The sequence below is a fragment of the Tachysurus fulvidraco genome, chromosome 9 (assembly GCF_022655615.1).
Source record: "Tachysurus fulvidraco isolate hzauxx_2018 chromosome 9, HZAU_PFXX_2.0, whole genome shotgun sequence".
Taxonomy (NCBI): domain Eukaryota; kingdom Metazoa; phylum Chordata; class Actinopteri; order Siluriformes; family Bagridae; genus Tachysurus; species Tachysurus fulvidraco.
Window position 1 is genome coordinate 18,200,462 of NC_062526.1, and position 16,095 is coordinate 18,216,556.

At 36.7% G+C, this 16,095-nt stretch overlaps 1 protein-coding gene across 1 annotated transcript in view; it reads left to right on the top strand.

Annotated features, from left to right (window-relative positions):
- The window catches only part of LOC125145527 (E3 ubiquitin-protein ligase rnf213-alpha-like), a 54,003-nt gene extending 38,357 nt beyond the window's left edge, over positions 1–15,646 (top strand). The window contains 33 exon segments of the mRNA XM_047818692.1: positions 7–55; positions 58–191; positions 1,205–1,283; positions 1,285–1,336; positions 2,975–3,052; positions 3,055–3,134; positions 3,521–3,706; positions 3,817–3,998; positions 4,564–4,684; positions 4,782–4,879; positions 6,079–6,246; positions 6,355–6,506; positions 6,773–6,860; positions 7,170–7,275; positions 7,609–7,786; positions 8,409–8,605; positions 8,834–8,941; positions 9,107–9,205; positions 9,489–9,677; positions 10,467–10,566; positions 10,948–10,982; positions 11,084–11,178; positions 11,421–11,574; positions 11,800–11,971; positions 12,460–12,551; positions 12,725–12,967; positions 13,160–13,298; positions 13,499–13,576; positions 13,720–13,791; positions 13,794–13,851; positions 14,254–14,455; positions 15,017–15,088; positions 15,380–15,646. Of these exon segments, the coding sequence (XP_047674648.1) occupies positions 7–55; positions 58–191; positions 1,205–1,283; positions 1,285–1,336; positions 2,975–3,052; positions 3,055–3,134; positions 3,521–3,706; positions 3,817–3,998; positions 4,564–4,684; positions 4,782–4,879; positions 6,079–6,246; positions 6,355–6,506; positions 6,773–6,860; positions 7,170–7,275; positions 7,609–7,786; positions 8,409–8,605; positions 8,834–8,941; positions 9,107–9,205; positions 9,489–9,677; positions 10,467–10,566; positions 10,948–10,982; positions 11,084–11,178; positions 11,421–11,574; positions 11,800–11,971; positions 12,460–12,551; positions 12,725–12,967; positions 13,160–13,298; positions 13,499–13,576; positions 13,720–13,791; positions 13,794–13,851; positions 14,254–14,455; positions 15,017–15,088; positions 15,380–15,646 (4,123 nt within the window).
- Positions 15,647–16,095: the final 449 nt, after the last annotated feature.

Consider the following 16,095-nt stretch of genomic DNA (forward strand, 5'->3'; position numbering starts at 1 on the left):
TTTTAGGCATGTGCTGTGGGTTCATCTGGAGGACAGCGTAGCCTTAGCCATTGCCCACACATACTGGCAGTCATTGATGGAGACAACAACCTCGATAATCTGATCAATGATCAGCTGTTGGAAAAGGCTGACTTCTGGCTGAATGTGTTTCAGGAGGATCAGTGGGATCTGCTTCACATTCCTGTCACTATGTAAGTATTCATTGTTGTTCTTAATTAAGGAAAAATGGGCTTTGTTTAAACCTTTTATGTTCATTTAAAATATTATTTTTTAGAACTTTAATTAATCTGTAATCAGTCCTATGGTTAATTGCTGTTATAAATATGTGATATGTATAAGTATTCATTAATGTATTAAACACAGATCAGCCATAACATTAAAGCCAATTAGGGCTGTTTGGTGGCACAAGGTTCCAAGAGGTTGGCAGCAGATCCTTTAGGTCCTGTAAGTTGTGTTGTGAATCCTCCTTGGATCAGACTTGTTTGTCCGGCACATCTCACAGATGCTGGATCAGTTTGGGATCTGTGATTTTGGAGTCAACACTTTAAACTTTGTAATGTTCTTTAAACTCTTCCTGAAATGGTTTATGCAGTGGGTCAAAGAGGCATCCTCCTGCTGATAGAGGCCATGAAGTCCAGGACCCAATGTTGCCCAACTGAACATTGCCCAGAGCACCACACTACATCCATAAGCTTACCCTCTTCCCATAGTAACACACACCCCCGGCGTCCACATGATGTAAAATAAATTGTGATTCATCAGACCAGGCCTCCTTCCTTTGCTGCTCCATGGTCCAGTTTTGATGTGTCCAGTTCTTCTTCCACTGTAGGAGCTTTGGGTGATTAAAGGAGTCAGCATGGTCACACTGATGCTCTACAACTGCATATACTGTGATGCTCTGTGTGATCTGACTCCTTTCTATAAAACCAGCAGTCACTTTTTACTACAGTTTTACCTACAGTAGCTTTCTGTGGGATCCGACCAGATAGACTAGCCTTCACTCCTCCATGATTCTTGGGCTCCATGACCATCTTGTGTTCATCAATTACTTTACCTGTCAGTGGGTTAATGTTGACCGATGGCTGATCGATGTATATGTTTTTATATGTTTGTCATTGGACTTGCCTTGACTTTAATTAAGATATATAGTTAATTTATATATTATATTTTATCATTTTTATGTTTTTTCTGCTCTATTTTCTAGCTATCAGGGGCAGGTATCTGTTCTGTCAACAAGTGGAGACCAGACAAAGTCATGGACTCGTCATTTCCCATTTAGCTGGGGCTTTAAAAGAGAGATTTGAGGAGATTTGGTCATGTGTCATCAATCTGAAAGGTAATACATGATGTTTGAGCTGCCTGAAAACACCTGATGTTTTTCTTTACATTATTGTACAATACAAAAATACAATACAGTATTTGAACCTTACAGTACGCTATTTAAATGATATTAATTACATTGGTGAAATTTCATGGGGTAAAAGTTGATAAGACATACCGAAGGCTGTGTGAATTGTGAATGTGGATTTATTAAACAAACCTAATAAGATTGAAGCACGATTTGCACAGATAAACTAAATGCAAACCCTCTCTAGAATCATGGCAAAAAGAAATGTGTATTTATAACAGCAAGAACATGTTTACTGGTGTAACTGAATGTTTAGATTTTCACGTTTGCTGCTATTTATAGGTAGATATGTGTAACGACATAGAGCATAGCACATTTTGTATCATACCCCCATTTTTTAAGGATGTAGAAATATTGGAACACTGTTTTTTTGCACAGTATGTCCTGTTAGATTATTGTTAGACAGTAACTAGCTACATCAACACTTAGAAATATTTTTGGCCTGTCCATGGGAGAAAAGCAAGCCATTTTGAAGCAAGAGAATAAGTTAGAGGCATTGCACATTCCTCATAGTCATTGCAACAATCGTAACAAACTGAAAAACATAACAACTGGTGTTCTAAGCAACAGCAGAATGAAAAACTGGAGATATGGGATGAAATCCCCAAATTCAAGAGTCCAGTGAAGTCACAATCCACTATTGGGAGAAGACTTCAAGAGCAGAAAAATAAAGGGCAATAAAAGATGGAAACCACTGATCAGCAGTGAGAATCAGAAGAGCAGACTGGATTGTGCTGAGATGAGACACAAGGTTGTTCATCAGGAATAGTCTTGTAGCAAGACAATGATCGAAAATACATTGCCTATTCAACAGGGACTTCATCAGAGGGAAAGTGGAAGGTTTTAGAACTGACCATAGTCAACTGATCAGCATTTCACATACTGAAGAGGAGTGTAGAACCACGATTACCATTTAAAGTGACCACTTGGGTGCTAGCAATTGTAACAATACCAAGACAAGGTGTACGTGACCAATGATTAACATTTAAAGAACATCAGCTAGACAACAAGGTGTAGCCCAACCATTTGGGAGACATTCAGTTCTTACACTCAATACACATTCAAAGCGGACTTCATTTAAATGACCAAAAGGGAAAACTGTATATAAGGCTTGAGCAGAATTTGCTCATTGTTCTTACTGACTCCGATGAACCCAAAGTACGTCATGTATTTTGTCACTGCTTGCTGGAATAAACTTCTTGTTCTTCATTAAGATCTTCAATATCATCATCTTATTTTTACACTACTCATTGTTTATTTCTTACAGGAGCAAAAGCAAAGTGATATTTACTTTAATTTACCGTATCAAACCTATCTGTTCCTTTCCTTAAATAAGCAAAGAAAGGTAAAGTGTGGGTGCTACTGATACCAGGAAGTTCTGTGTTTTATGTCCTTTACCACGTTTAGATGTGAATACCAGGAAATAAAATCTGAAATTCCAAACAATCCCGGATTTCTTTGTAACCAATGTGACTGATTTTTTTTTCAACACAAGTGTTAATCCAAGTATGTAATGAAGAATTTCCATGTATGTACATCTTCACTCAGTCATATATACTCTCCTAGGACCATGTGTTAGCCTTCTAAAAGGTACTTTGGAGAAGTTTGAAGAACTGATACCTCTCCCCTGGATTAAAAGCATCACACAGGCCATAAGCTGTTTGCTCTGTTTTCTGAAGATCTTGTAAACATCTCAAGGCCATCATGTCCACATGAACTAAATAAGGTAAGTGAAGAAGGAAGTATTTTCTGAGGTATTCAGAAAAATTAGGAGCAATAAAAAAATTCTACTGAGTTGATTCGTTGACTTAATGTTGCATAATTATAGATGGCCACAAGCCAGTTGCTTGTTGCTTGTATAGATCGATCTCCTGGTGGTATAATACCACTGGTATTAACCAAATAAATTACCAAATTCTAAAAATGATGAATAACAATGTATTATGGTTATATTTCCTACTTTATACATAAATGGAAAAAGTAATGATTTAAAGTGACAAGCTATACTGAGAGAGTTTTTATGGAGGTCTCCCAGTGTCTGTAGGTTTCATTTGTGTTCTTTGGTTTTATTCTCGTTTTCAGTATATTTGCTAAAACTGTTCTGTTCTGCAGTCTTTTTCAGATACACTCACTAGACTCACACCACGTCTCTATCACAATTTAACGGGAAAAGATCCTGACTCTGTTCCTCTGCCATGGCTGTATGTAGTTAATAAGTATATGCATGACAACCATCAGCTTCTCTACACTTTATTTTCCCAAAACATGGATGTGGTCACTGCTGGGGAAGCAACTGAGGTAAGATTTATTTTTGTTTGAGTTTCATTTTTGCCATTCAGAAGTCAATCCACATCAGAAGAACACAATCATATACACTTGATGTATATTAATATATTGTTATTTTGAAGGCACTCAGCCAGGTTCTTCAGGGCCTTCAACCAAAAGAAAATGAGTTGAAAGATTTTGTCAGCTGCCAGGAGTGGCTAAAGAAAGTGAAGTCCCTGTCTGTGACTGTTGACTTGATACTTTCAGAGGACTCGGTGATATCATGTCATGCTGAAAATGCAGAAATGCTAATCACAAAAGTCAGGTATGTTCTGACATTCATTTAATACTTAAAGACAAATGAAAGACATATTAACAGGGGTTTTACTTACATGACATTTATGATCTCTTTTTCTGTTAACCAGCTATATGATATTACAAAAACTGGCACTGGATCATATTCCGATTTAAGGGTCTGCAGTCAGGATTTAATAGAGAAATTACAAACATCATTATTCAGATCTCAGACCTAACTCCAGACTTATTCATGAGCTGATGTTTTGGATAACATGCTATTTTACATAGAATAATGAATAATGTTTTATTTTTGTTGATTAAAATTGCTTGTGAAACCTATTTAAATGATCCCAGGGTTCAAGTCAACTTTCTTCAGTCGACAATAGAAATAATTAGAATAGCATCATGTGATAAGTTCATGGTGTGAGGACTGTACCATTTGACCCATTCAATTTTTTAACTGTTGCTTATGGTGTAACTAAGTTACACCATAAGCAACACCTCGAAATATCAAGTTGCATAATACTGAAGTTACAGACATTTATTGCACACACAGAAAAAAACAGCTCACTGATACCTGTTTCATATTTCAGACTTATTTGGCAAAGTAGCTGGATAATCTATCTACTGATGGACCACCTCCTACAAAATGAGCAGGAAATGGAAAATAAATTGCTGATCATTCTTGTAAGAAACCTGTTGTTTGCGTGGAAGGTATGACAATTCTTTTCCATTCTTTTTAAGTTTAATAAATCATTATGTATTATTAATGATCATCCTGTAAATAACCCTCAATGTTTTATTTGTGCAGAAACTAAACTCAGAAGAAGGGAAACAGATGGAATTTGTGATTGATCAAGTCATCCTGACTCTGGCTAAATGTAGCAAGAATGCTTGTAATGTGTTTAAGTGAGTCTGTCAGATGAGAACAACAACAAACGTTTCACTTTAACACACACAAACAACTGATATCAGTATAATGATGAGTAATGTGTCTGTGCAGCTAAATATCTTAAATAACTTGAAGCTATGAGGAAAAACTATTGAGTCTGTACTGTATCGATCTTCACATTTAGCCATTTATATGTTTGAATTTATCGACTTTTTTACTGAGGTGTCAGTTTATAAGCATGTTGCATCAACCTGGAATCCACTGGTCCATGTTACAAGGAATTAAAGTCTTTATGCATCAATCAGCCTTAACATTAAAACCACAGATTCACTGGTTGAAGTGAGGAACACTGATGATCTTGTTAGTGTCACCTGTCAGGGTCTGATGCATTACACAGCAAGTGAAAAGTCAGTTCTTGAAGTCGATGTATTGGAAGCAGGAAAAATTAGTACGTGTATGAATCTGAGTGACTTTATCACGGGCTAAACTGTGATTTGTAGTCGTTTGGGTCAGAGATTCTCCAAAACAGCAGGTGCTGTGGAATGTTAATGGTACCCTAAAGGTAAAATGCTCAATAAAGGTACAAGGATGTGTGTGTAGTGAAGGCCAGTTCATTGGTCTGATCCTACATTAAAGCTTCTGTAGCACAAACTGCTGAAAAGGTTTCCTGAAAACCTTGAGTCCTGGAGTTCATGGCCTCGTTCAGCAGGATGTTGCTACCTGACACACCTAATAAACCACTCAGGAACAGTTTGAAGAACATCTTAATTTGATCCAGCATCTGTTGGATGTGCCCAACAAACAAGTTCAAGATAAGTCCAAAAGAATCTGCTGCTAAAGTCTTAGTCTCAGATACCACAGCACACCATCAGAGGTCTGTGGAGTCCATGCCTCAATGACTCAGAGCTGTTTTGGCTCTACAAAATGGAACTGTACAATAGGCAGGTGGTTTTAATGTTATGGCTGATCAGTGTATAAACAATATTAGATTAATTAAAACATTTTTCCTCCACAAATTTTCAGCTTTTACTGAATTATGTAACATTAAGTTTGAGAGAACTTCAAGAACGACAGGTTATTAAATGTCAATTGCCTCAGTGACTGGCCAGTGTACATTGTACAATAGACAACTGACGATTGTAAGAGGTCACTTGCAAGCATATATAATAATTAAAGTTTAGAAAGCTACTGTAAAACTTTTATTCTCTTCTGTCAGAGTCGTATGTGGCTACTGTGATAAAGATTTCACAGAGGACAACACAGCTGAGGTGGAATGTGGACACATGTTTCACATTTCTTGTTTAAAGGACCATGAAGACTCACAGTGTAGGAAATGCAAAACACCGATCAGTAAAGACTACAAACCTTGTGGAGTTGTGGCCAAGTAAGAATATCTCAATTAAATGTTTATCATTTTATTCTTGCAGAAAGAAATTCAAAAATTCTAACCTTTAGAAACTTCTAAGTGTACACTTCTTTCCTGTTTTACCAGAGACACCTTTCTGAAAGTGAACCGATTTAGAAGAAAGTGCAATTCCTTCTTCGTGGAGTTCATGTGGAACTTTATCAGTAGCAAAGAGCAGCTGACTGACAACGTACTGAACAAACTCATGGACTATGTAAGATGTAGCCCATCTACAGAAGGTAATGATTTAAGAACTTGTAATTAAATGTAGTTTGTGTACAGTGTGTGAATTAATCAGTATTTTATATCAAAATGTCCTGAAATATATAAAAAAATATATATATGACTGAATTAGACAAAATACTACCTGCAGTAGTGAAAATGGTCTTCAGATTTATGCTACATAAAGAAAATAAACAAATAAACAGTATTAAAATGAATAAGAATGAATAACCTTAATGTAAAAGATTGTTTCTTCTTAAGTGATATGAACATATTTCTATAGCTACAAGTGGGAGGTCCACATTACAGCAGTACATGAACCCAGACCCGGCTGTCCAGTCTCTCGTACTCAAGATCCTACTGAAATGCGGGTATTGTGTTCATTTGGATCTCTGCTCGTAGAATAGTTGTCCAGCATTAGAGAGTAAAAGTAAAACGTGATGCAGTGGATCTTATAATTGTGAATACTGACCTCTAATTGAATGGCAGTGGTTTTCTTGCAGTATGTTTAAGAGAATATATTAAGCTATACCAATATAATGTTCTTACTTTTGACCAATCAGAATCTAGAATTTGTTAGCATTGTGATATTTGTATCATCATGCTATTATTTTTAAGTGAAATCACCTAATCACCTAAAATTGAGAGCTGGTGTTTGTTTGTTTTTTGGGGGGGGCCAGAATGGAGGAAACAGCACCTCAGCTCCAGATGTTCATTAAAGAGGCTGTGAAATCAAACGAGAGGAACGCTGATGAAATCTACTTCATGGTGGTGCGCAGCATCGAGGTCAGCACTGTCTCTCGAATTGCTCCAAGGCGTTATAATATAAAACTCTTCTAGCAGCTATTATAAATCAGATTAATCTGTGTAAAGTGCTTGTAGGATGATCAAGAGCATTAGTGAAACCAACATAGCAAATATAAAGTCATGGAAGTAACACAAATCCTGTTGTCATCCCACTAATGCAGCACATAGAATAGCACTTGATCCAACACATCATGCCATTTTACAATGGCCATGCATCAGTGTGAAACATCCAAACAACAACATTGAAAAAGCTTAGATTTATTCAGCTTAATATTCTGTTTTATAAACTGTACTTATTAAAATATTCTGCAGGATCACATCCGCTTTTCCAGTCAAGGATGTCTCATAAACAAGGCAGTCAAATGTCTTGGTACCTGTGTGTTTATCGAGTCTGACCAGAACATGATTTCTGAGGATCTACACACCATCGCAAAACTGCGGTTTGCCATCACGGTTGCATCTGAGGCCATCAGGATTGTACTGTGTGAAGGTCCTTCAAAATATTTACTTTCAGAATACAACCTCTATATGTTCTTTTTAATGTGACTTTTTCTGTCCTTGCACACATTCACATGGACGTGATTTTTGTGTGAAAGCCACACAAAGTTTAGACCATTTAGTTGCTATATTCTAATGTAACCTACGTTTCTTTCATTCCTTATCTCATTCACGTCAATAAAATGAACTGTTCCAGTTACTTTGACACTCTCATTCACAAGCACAGTGCAATTAAAAAATGTGTGTACTGTATGAGCAGCTCCACACACACATGAAAAGGCACACACATTACTTTCGTTAGCACTACAACATCATCCTCCACATTTTAAAGTTTCTTCTTGCTATTTTTTACCCAAATTTAGAAGTAGCTTTTAGAGACTGGAAACAAGTAAATTCATACATAGTAACAGACTAAACGTTACAGTTTCTTTAACCCAATAGAGATTTTTAGGGCTATTGGAGACTTTTATTTTGAAATAATTACAGTAGAAAATAATTAATAGTGTTGTTTTACAGGAGCTTTACCAAGGCATTAGCATGTGGTGGTGGTCATTTCTGAAACTTTTTTGAGGATTAATGGAAAACCCCTGTTCATTTTTGTGTTTATACTTTAGAGGTCACAGATGATGCTGAAGAGTGCAGACATCTCCTACAACGCTTGAAACAGCTTTTGTCTGACACGGACAATCCGTGGATACAGATATTCCTTTTACGCAACATCTGTGAGACACATGGATTCAGCCTGGTCCATCAACTGGGACAGAGTGAGAGGTTTCAGTGGACTATACCGAGTGAGGTGTTAGAAGAACAGGTACAAATCTGCACATTCTTCTCCAGAAATTCATCAGATGTGAAGTTGGGAATGAATTAACATGATGTTATGAAGGAACAAATGAACAGCATACACAACATACATTTTTGTCTTTCAGTCATGATTATTAAATTGAATGTAAGTTTATTTTTGATAAATAATCTGTACATTTCGAAACATTTTTTATTGTAAAGCTGTAATTTTATTCTCAATGTAACAATTTAACAGGACTCTACACGAGCAGTGGATCAGTTCCTGATGTATGGAAAAATGTATGAGAAGATAGTCGTTGACTCATTCAGAGCTTTAAAAGAGCCTTCACATGAGATTGCACAGGTTTGGACTTAAATAATAGTAATTATAGTAATAATCAGAATTATTAGTTTTGTTTCTATTGTTTGTGTAGAAAATAATTAGTGATGGTTATCTTTGTGTATATGTGCTGATGTGCTGTTTGAAAATAACCGGACTATATACATCATGATGTGTTTGATTTACCAGGAGTTTGAAGGCAGCGCGTGTTTCCAGGTGTGTATGGCATTAGCTGCATTCAGGCAGCTCACACAGAACACAGCTTCAGCCGACAGTACAGGCTCTCTGGTGAGAAGTGTTCATACACTTAGAATTCTTTATTTTTTACTTACATCAGTGCATGATGATTGACTACAGAGTCTTCTGCCATGACTCTGCATTAATCATCAGGAGTATTAATATGATAACTATATATCTAAACTGGAGTTTCTTATGTCGTTGCATGTCTTTGCTGCATAGTTCAAGCCATTTATAATGTGAATGAAGCACAACATATGATCTGAGTATTAGGGAACTGACTAATGATCTAATAGACTCTACATCACACACACTCCTCTGTAACTCATTTTAGATCACGAAGATGAAGATGAAGTCAAACGCAGACACCAGCTGGGGTCAGCTTGTTAAAATCTCTCAATCAGAGCTTGGGGATTGCAGTCTGTCACAGATTATCTTACACACTGCCCTAGTAGCACACGTTTCTACAGCACCAGAGATGAAACTGCTAAATGCTCTGTGCTTCAGTCCAGGAAACTGCAAGGTCGGTACTTTACAGAGTAATTTCATCAGTTGTTTTAAAGTTTTGTGGCTAATTACCTGTCAGTGCAAAGTTCAGGTTTTGAGATCTTCTACATTATGTGAGAAAGTGATGATCTTCATACAGTGAGTCCTGTCAGTTAGACACTATTTTTGTTATCACTCTTTATTGTCTGGGTTAACACCAACAAAGCTCAAGAGCAGAGTTTGTCATCTCTTACACTAGCTCTTATACCTGAGCACCTTGATCTTTTGAGCTTTAAAAACCAGAGGTATGTTGTAGTGAATTACTAACACTAGAGTTAGCAGTCAAATAGAAACACTAAACATTCAACTGGGTTATTTACACATAAGGGTTAAAATGCCTAAAAACTAACCATCTGACCAAAACCATCAAGGCTCAATAGAATAATACATTAGGACAAAAATACATTTCTAAATATTCACTATAAGTTCAAATAAATTAATTAAAATAAACTGATTTAATGTACAAGTCTTCAAAATATCCTGTAGCAGCAGCACAAATTACATTATAGTGAAAAACTGATGGATTTACGGAACTCAATATTTTCCCAAAAACCAGAGTCAGACAGACAGAGAATCAGAAATACACATTCCTACAATATCCAGTCTAGCTAATATTGGGGTTCGAGGGTGTAAGCAGTGATTGCACAGTGTGGTTCTGGTGGAATAAAACAGCAGTGAGGAATACAGCTTGCTCGAAACACTTCTGTAAAGCCTACATTGATAATGTTTCCTTTTCTCCTCAAACATACACTTTTCTGTTGTACAGGATTCCTTCATCCCAACTATGCCTAACTCAGTAAATGAAATAAAAGTCTGGATTAAAAACTTTAAATCCGAAGCTCAAGCAGAAAATCTGAAGATATGGGGTAAGGTTTCTATCTGCTTTAATTGATGTATCCAAATCCATATTATATTTATAAAGTGCACACTACATTAAGTTTATAATGTGTGTCCGATGCCCCGTTATGGAGCGGTAGCTGTGTGATGGGCAGTCAGAAGTGATTAACATCTCAATGTGAGGTGCTATGTGAGGTCCAATTTTTCCTCGTTTTTCAGTCATTGAATTAATAAGTTTGTATTTTAATGGAATCTGTGCTCAACTACGCTCCCTGTCTTCTCACTATTTAAGCTGATTTTGGACTTCAAGGGTGTTCCTTGTCTTCATTTCCTGTATCAGAACTCAATGCTCCTCATGTTCACAGTGAAGTTTCTTTTTCCTTCTATGAATGAATTTTCTTTCTCCCCAGTGTGTGTTTGTGGAGAACCTGTTTTAATTGGAAATGTGAGTATCGACTTCATCTCTCAAATACTGCTTTTGAAATTTGCTCATATTTCATCTTGTACTGTAATAACACCATGAATTATTGTTTGCTTTTAACCTAGTGTGGGAGACCATATGTAACATCAGTGTGTGCTAACTGTGGCAGTAAAGTTGGTGGTGAGAGACACATACCAGTAGAAGGTTTCACAGAGTTCAGGTAAATGTTAAATGCATGAATATAAAGAGCTTTAGTTTGCAGTATTCAGCTTAATACCAGAATTGATCCAAAACGCCCATGATGTTTACCTAATGCCATGCGCCAAATGCTTTTTAACAACAACTTTATGAAAACTAAGAATTAAAAAACATTTGCATTTTATGAGTGATTGCATCTGGTGATTTTAGTAATTTTATCATTTTTATTTGGTTTAATTACAAGGGCTTTTTTGTTGAAATAAGTAATTTACAGGGCAGCGGAAGAGGTCACAACCTCGGTGATCCTAGCAGACGGAAGGAGCAGGTTGGAGAGAGAAGTCTTTATGGCGCTAACCTCCACTTGGTGCGAGCATTAATACACTCCTCCATGATCTGGGGTACAACTGAACACAAAGAGGTATGTTCCAAATTAAAATAAAAATAGGTATACAACTGTTCTAAAAAAAAGTTCTACAAAATAACCAAGGACCCACAAATATTTAAGTTGTAATCAAATGTTTATTAGAGGGTTAATTAGCTAGTTTATCATTTAGCAAAGTGGTTTAATGGTTAATTTTGTAGTGCTGGTGGTTTTAACAGGAGATGTTGAACTGTGTGATGTTCCTGTGTTGGTGTTGTTCAGGATGTTCAGAATCTCACGGAGATGCCACAAGGAGCACTGAATATCAGGAAGCACCTCTTTGACCACCTTCAGAAGGACATTGAGCTGCTCGCCCAAGCTTTAGGAAAGAGTGAGCAAGATGCTGAGATGACCGTCCACTTGTTTCTGAGGTTCATCTTGGAGAGCTCCTCTGGTAATATCTCCTGTTTTCTGCTCGCCATTATTTTTTTAATGAACATAATTGTTGCATCATGCCCATTAGGAGAAGTCTCCATCTCTACACTGCAGGAGAACTACAGTAATTTATTATGTTATTGGTACTGAGTTAGTAAATCAGAAGAACCAGTGCTGTGAAGAATTTTGAGATGAACCAGACGTCATAGAAACAGCAAACTGAAGCTCATCTGAGACCTGGTTATTCATTAGAGAACAGACCACTGCCTTTTGACAAATAAAAAGGTTTCTTCATAACAAAATAAAGACTGAAGAAGGATTTCTGGCTGTCCCAGGCTGTAATATCATAACATAACAAATTCCTGACATGGTGGATTTTAGTATTGCTTATGATATCTCACATAGACAGTGTATCTCCATATAAAGCTAATACAATCCAAGTAGGGGGTTTTTAATCTCAGTATTTGAAAGGACAAAAACTTGTAACTGTGTGCTGCTCTCATTCAGAGCCGAACCTTCAGATCCAAATAACAGACAGTGAGGAAAAACGGGAGGAATGGGAGAAAGTCATTCACCAAAGACTTCAGGCCTTCTTTCAGGTAAAATGTCACTTTCACTTGGAGTCTAAGACTGAACTTAGTTTTCTTTTTTACCAGATGGTTATCAGAGTGCTTTTTTATTTTTATTTACAAACCCTTTATGATAAAAAATATTATTGTAATTGAACAATCTTTTGATTTGAATCTTATTATAATTTGTGATGTTTCTGAAGAATTTTGAGACACAGCTATTGGAGGTTCAGAGTAATATGCTGAGGTTGGCAGGCCTGGGTACTTTGGAAAAGATGATCTACAGTAAGGAGCTAGCACTGACGGACCTGCCCACATCTGGATTGTTCAACCTTCCGATCATGTGGAGCTTCACACAGAGGATGACCATTCAGCGCTTCAGTCACTTAATTGAGCAGGAAGATGAAAGGAAAAATGTTCCTCTTCTCTCAGAACTCCTAAAAAGCGTACGAGTTCTATGATTATAGTGATTATAATTTGTTCACACATCATTCATACAACTCTGCATATAGAGAAAGTAGCTGACCGTTACTATGATGCAGCTGTGGCTCCTGATTGGTTGGAATAAAACCCTGCAGTCTATTGCAGAGAAGATTGAACACCACATGAGTCATTTATATTTATTTTTGTATTTACAGCATGTTCACATTGGACACATCAGATATCTCCCTCAGGTTCTGAGCCTTCAGCAGAAACTGATGTGCTATTTTGTGAATCTGGATCTGCAGTGTTACAATAATGTGCCTATTAACACCTTCAGGAAGGAGAATGTGGCAGGTGAGATGAATGTAAACTGATGTGGATCGTTGTCTTTGATATGTACACACACAATGGGGCAAGAATCTGTGTTAACATATTTCTATAAAACATTTTACAGTTAATGAAGAGAATTGTAGAGAGTGATTCGTTTAGGTTGTTATCAGTAATTACTGTTGTACTATGTTTTTAATGATCTTGTCTTTTTTGTTCTTCTTTAGATCATGAACAACAGGACTTCAGCGAAAGTGCTGAAATTATGAAGCTGTTATGGAACATTTAAAGTCAATTAATTGTAAGTTTTTTTTTAATTTCATCTTTGCACCACTGTAAGAGTAAATCTATGAAATAGGTCCAGCTGTGTTGTATACGTATATACACCGGCTAGAAAATGACCTGAGAGTGTGTTAAATCATCACGAAAATTGTTCTTTTTCCTACAGCCAAGCTGAAGGAAAAAGATGACTTAACGATCCTGGACCTCCTACCAACAGAAGGCTCCGTGGCTCAGATTATAACAAGTACCTCGTACAGACGCAGAACGATTTCATAGAAAAGACCAACCGACAGCAGACAGGTACACTGTTACATCTGCACTGGAACTCAAGACACTGTGTGTGTAACAGAAAAAGAGTACGTTCTAGAAGAGAATAGTTTTGTGTTTTTATGCTTTTCATCACTAGGGGTAAATTAAATACATATTATAAACCAGTTTAATTAGAATTGTACTGTGATCCACAATTGTACTGAATCACCCTGTATCTACACAATTAATTTAATTCAAAAGCTATTTTCTGTTTGTTTGAAACAATATTAATAATAGTCATTATTCATCTTTATATTTCATTTCTGTTCAATAATTAAAATTCACTGCTGTCATTATAATTATGAACATGGCCCATTAAAACGTCATGGTAATGTTTTATTATTATTATTATTATTATTATTATTATCATCATCATTATTGTTCCTGTGTTTAAGGTGATCACTGCTCAGGAGCTCAAGCCTTCCCATGTCATCACTTGTGTTCCTGAGCAAGACTTCCTCACTATTGCCATTTCAAACATCGACCACATGGTGTACGAGGACGGGAAACAGAGCACCAACTATAACTTTCAAACTGTGGAGCGGCAGATAATAGATCGATTCTTCAAAGAGAAACCCATGATCAAAGTCACTGTAAGCAATTTTTTAAGCTTCTTTCAGGCTGCAGAAAATAAGATACAGTGCTGTGTAAAGTTTGATCACCCCACCATAAAGTTACTCAGTTTGCTTCAACATGGATCATTATCATTATCCAGTGTCACCTCCAGCACATGCTGAAAAAACCTAGCACAGGAACACATGACTGTTTTCTGCACCTACACTGAGACAAGTCATCAGGTGTGAATTCATTCTCTAGAACAGCAGCTCTGACAGCTTGGGATTATCTAGCAAGAACTCATTCACAGGGACATGGAAGCTCCACATAAACAGATTGAAAAACATGTTTATTGTAGATATGGTGATATTTTCTGTAAGGAGATGTTTGTTTATCATGAGTGGTAGGACCCTCCAGTGTCAACGGAGTGTAAACGGATTTGTTGTTCTTTGATATTGATGTGAAATAATCAGAATAAATGTTTGGCATATTGTTGAGGTTTAGTTAAAAAGCTGTTTCATTATTCAGACTGTAACTGTTTACATTAGATTATTTTAATGTGTTGTTTTTTTTCATCCCATCTCATTTTTCTCCTTCAGACACTTCCATTATTTAAACACGACACTGGAACAACGCTGCGTGCCTTTTTCAGAACAGTGCAGGACAAGCTGGTATGAAATGATACCGCTCTACATTAATGTTTCATGTTTTATTATAATAAAGAGAAGCACTGTTACAGTCATGTCATTCTTCATTATTGTGTCTATTGATGATGTCTCTCAGCAAAATACTCTGAAAATAAGATTAAGTAACAAAGGACATTCACAGTAGAAGTGTTTATCTTGCATTTTATTAAAAAAGTGGATGATAAAAATCATTATGCTCAAAAACTTTATTTATTTGTTGCCTCTTATTGAAAATTATCATGCTTTTATGATAATTTACGGGTTTTTCCCCAACAGGAACCCTTGAAAACCAACGAAAGGAACTGCATCATGAATGATTTCCAGTTTTTGAATGAGATTTCTGCAGCTCTCTCCACCCTGCGGATTGTTATTGGATTCCTGAAGCTGTCATTTCCTGCACCAGAGCAGAAGCTCATGGCGTACGTAAAGAAAGACCTGAAGCTGGACGACAGAGCACAGTCACTGAACTTGCAGGTGCAGCCCTTTTTTCTACACTTTTTCTACAGTGCTTTTTTTCTATGTTGGAAACTCTTGATAACTTAAATTCTTGTATTGAATGACAGAAGTATTACAGTTTCTATAGGTTTTTATTTATATAGTGCCCTAAACCATATACAATGTCACAAACCATCATTGGCTAGCAGACAGTCGATATGTTGAGCCAGTCGATCTGCTGCCTGGCCTGGCTCTGGATTATCTCAGCTCTATTATATGACTAAGTCTGTGTGCTACACTTCAGGTATACTTCATAATACAAGAGTAGCAGATATAATGTATACAGTACTGTACGTTTACAACCCATTAGTTATAAACATTAAAAGCACCTGCCTGGCATGGACTCCACAAGACCTCTAAAGGTGTGCGGTGGTATCTGACACCAAGACTTTAGCAGCAGATCCTTTAAGTTCTGTACATGTAGGTGGAGCCTCCATGGATCAGACTTGTTTGTCCACTACATCCCATAAATCCTGATTGGATTGAGATCTGGGGAA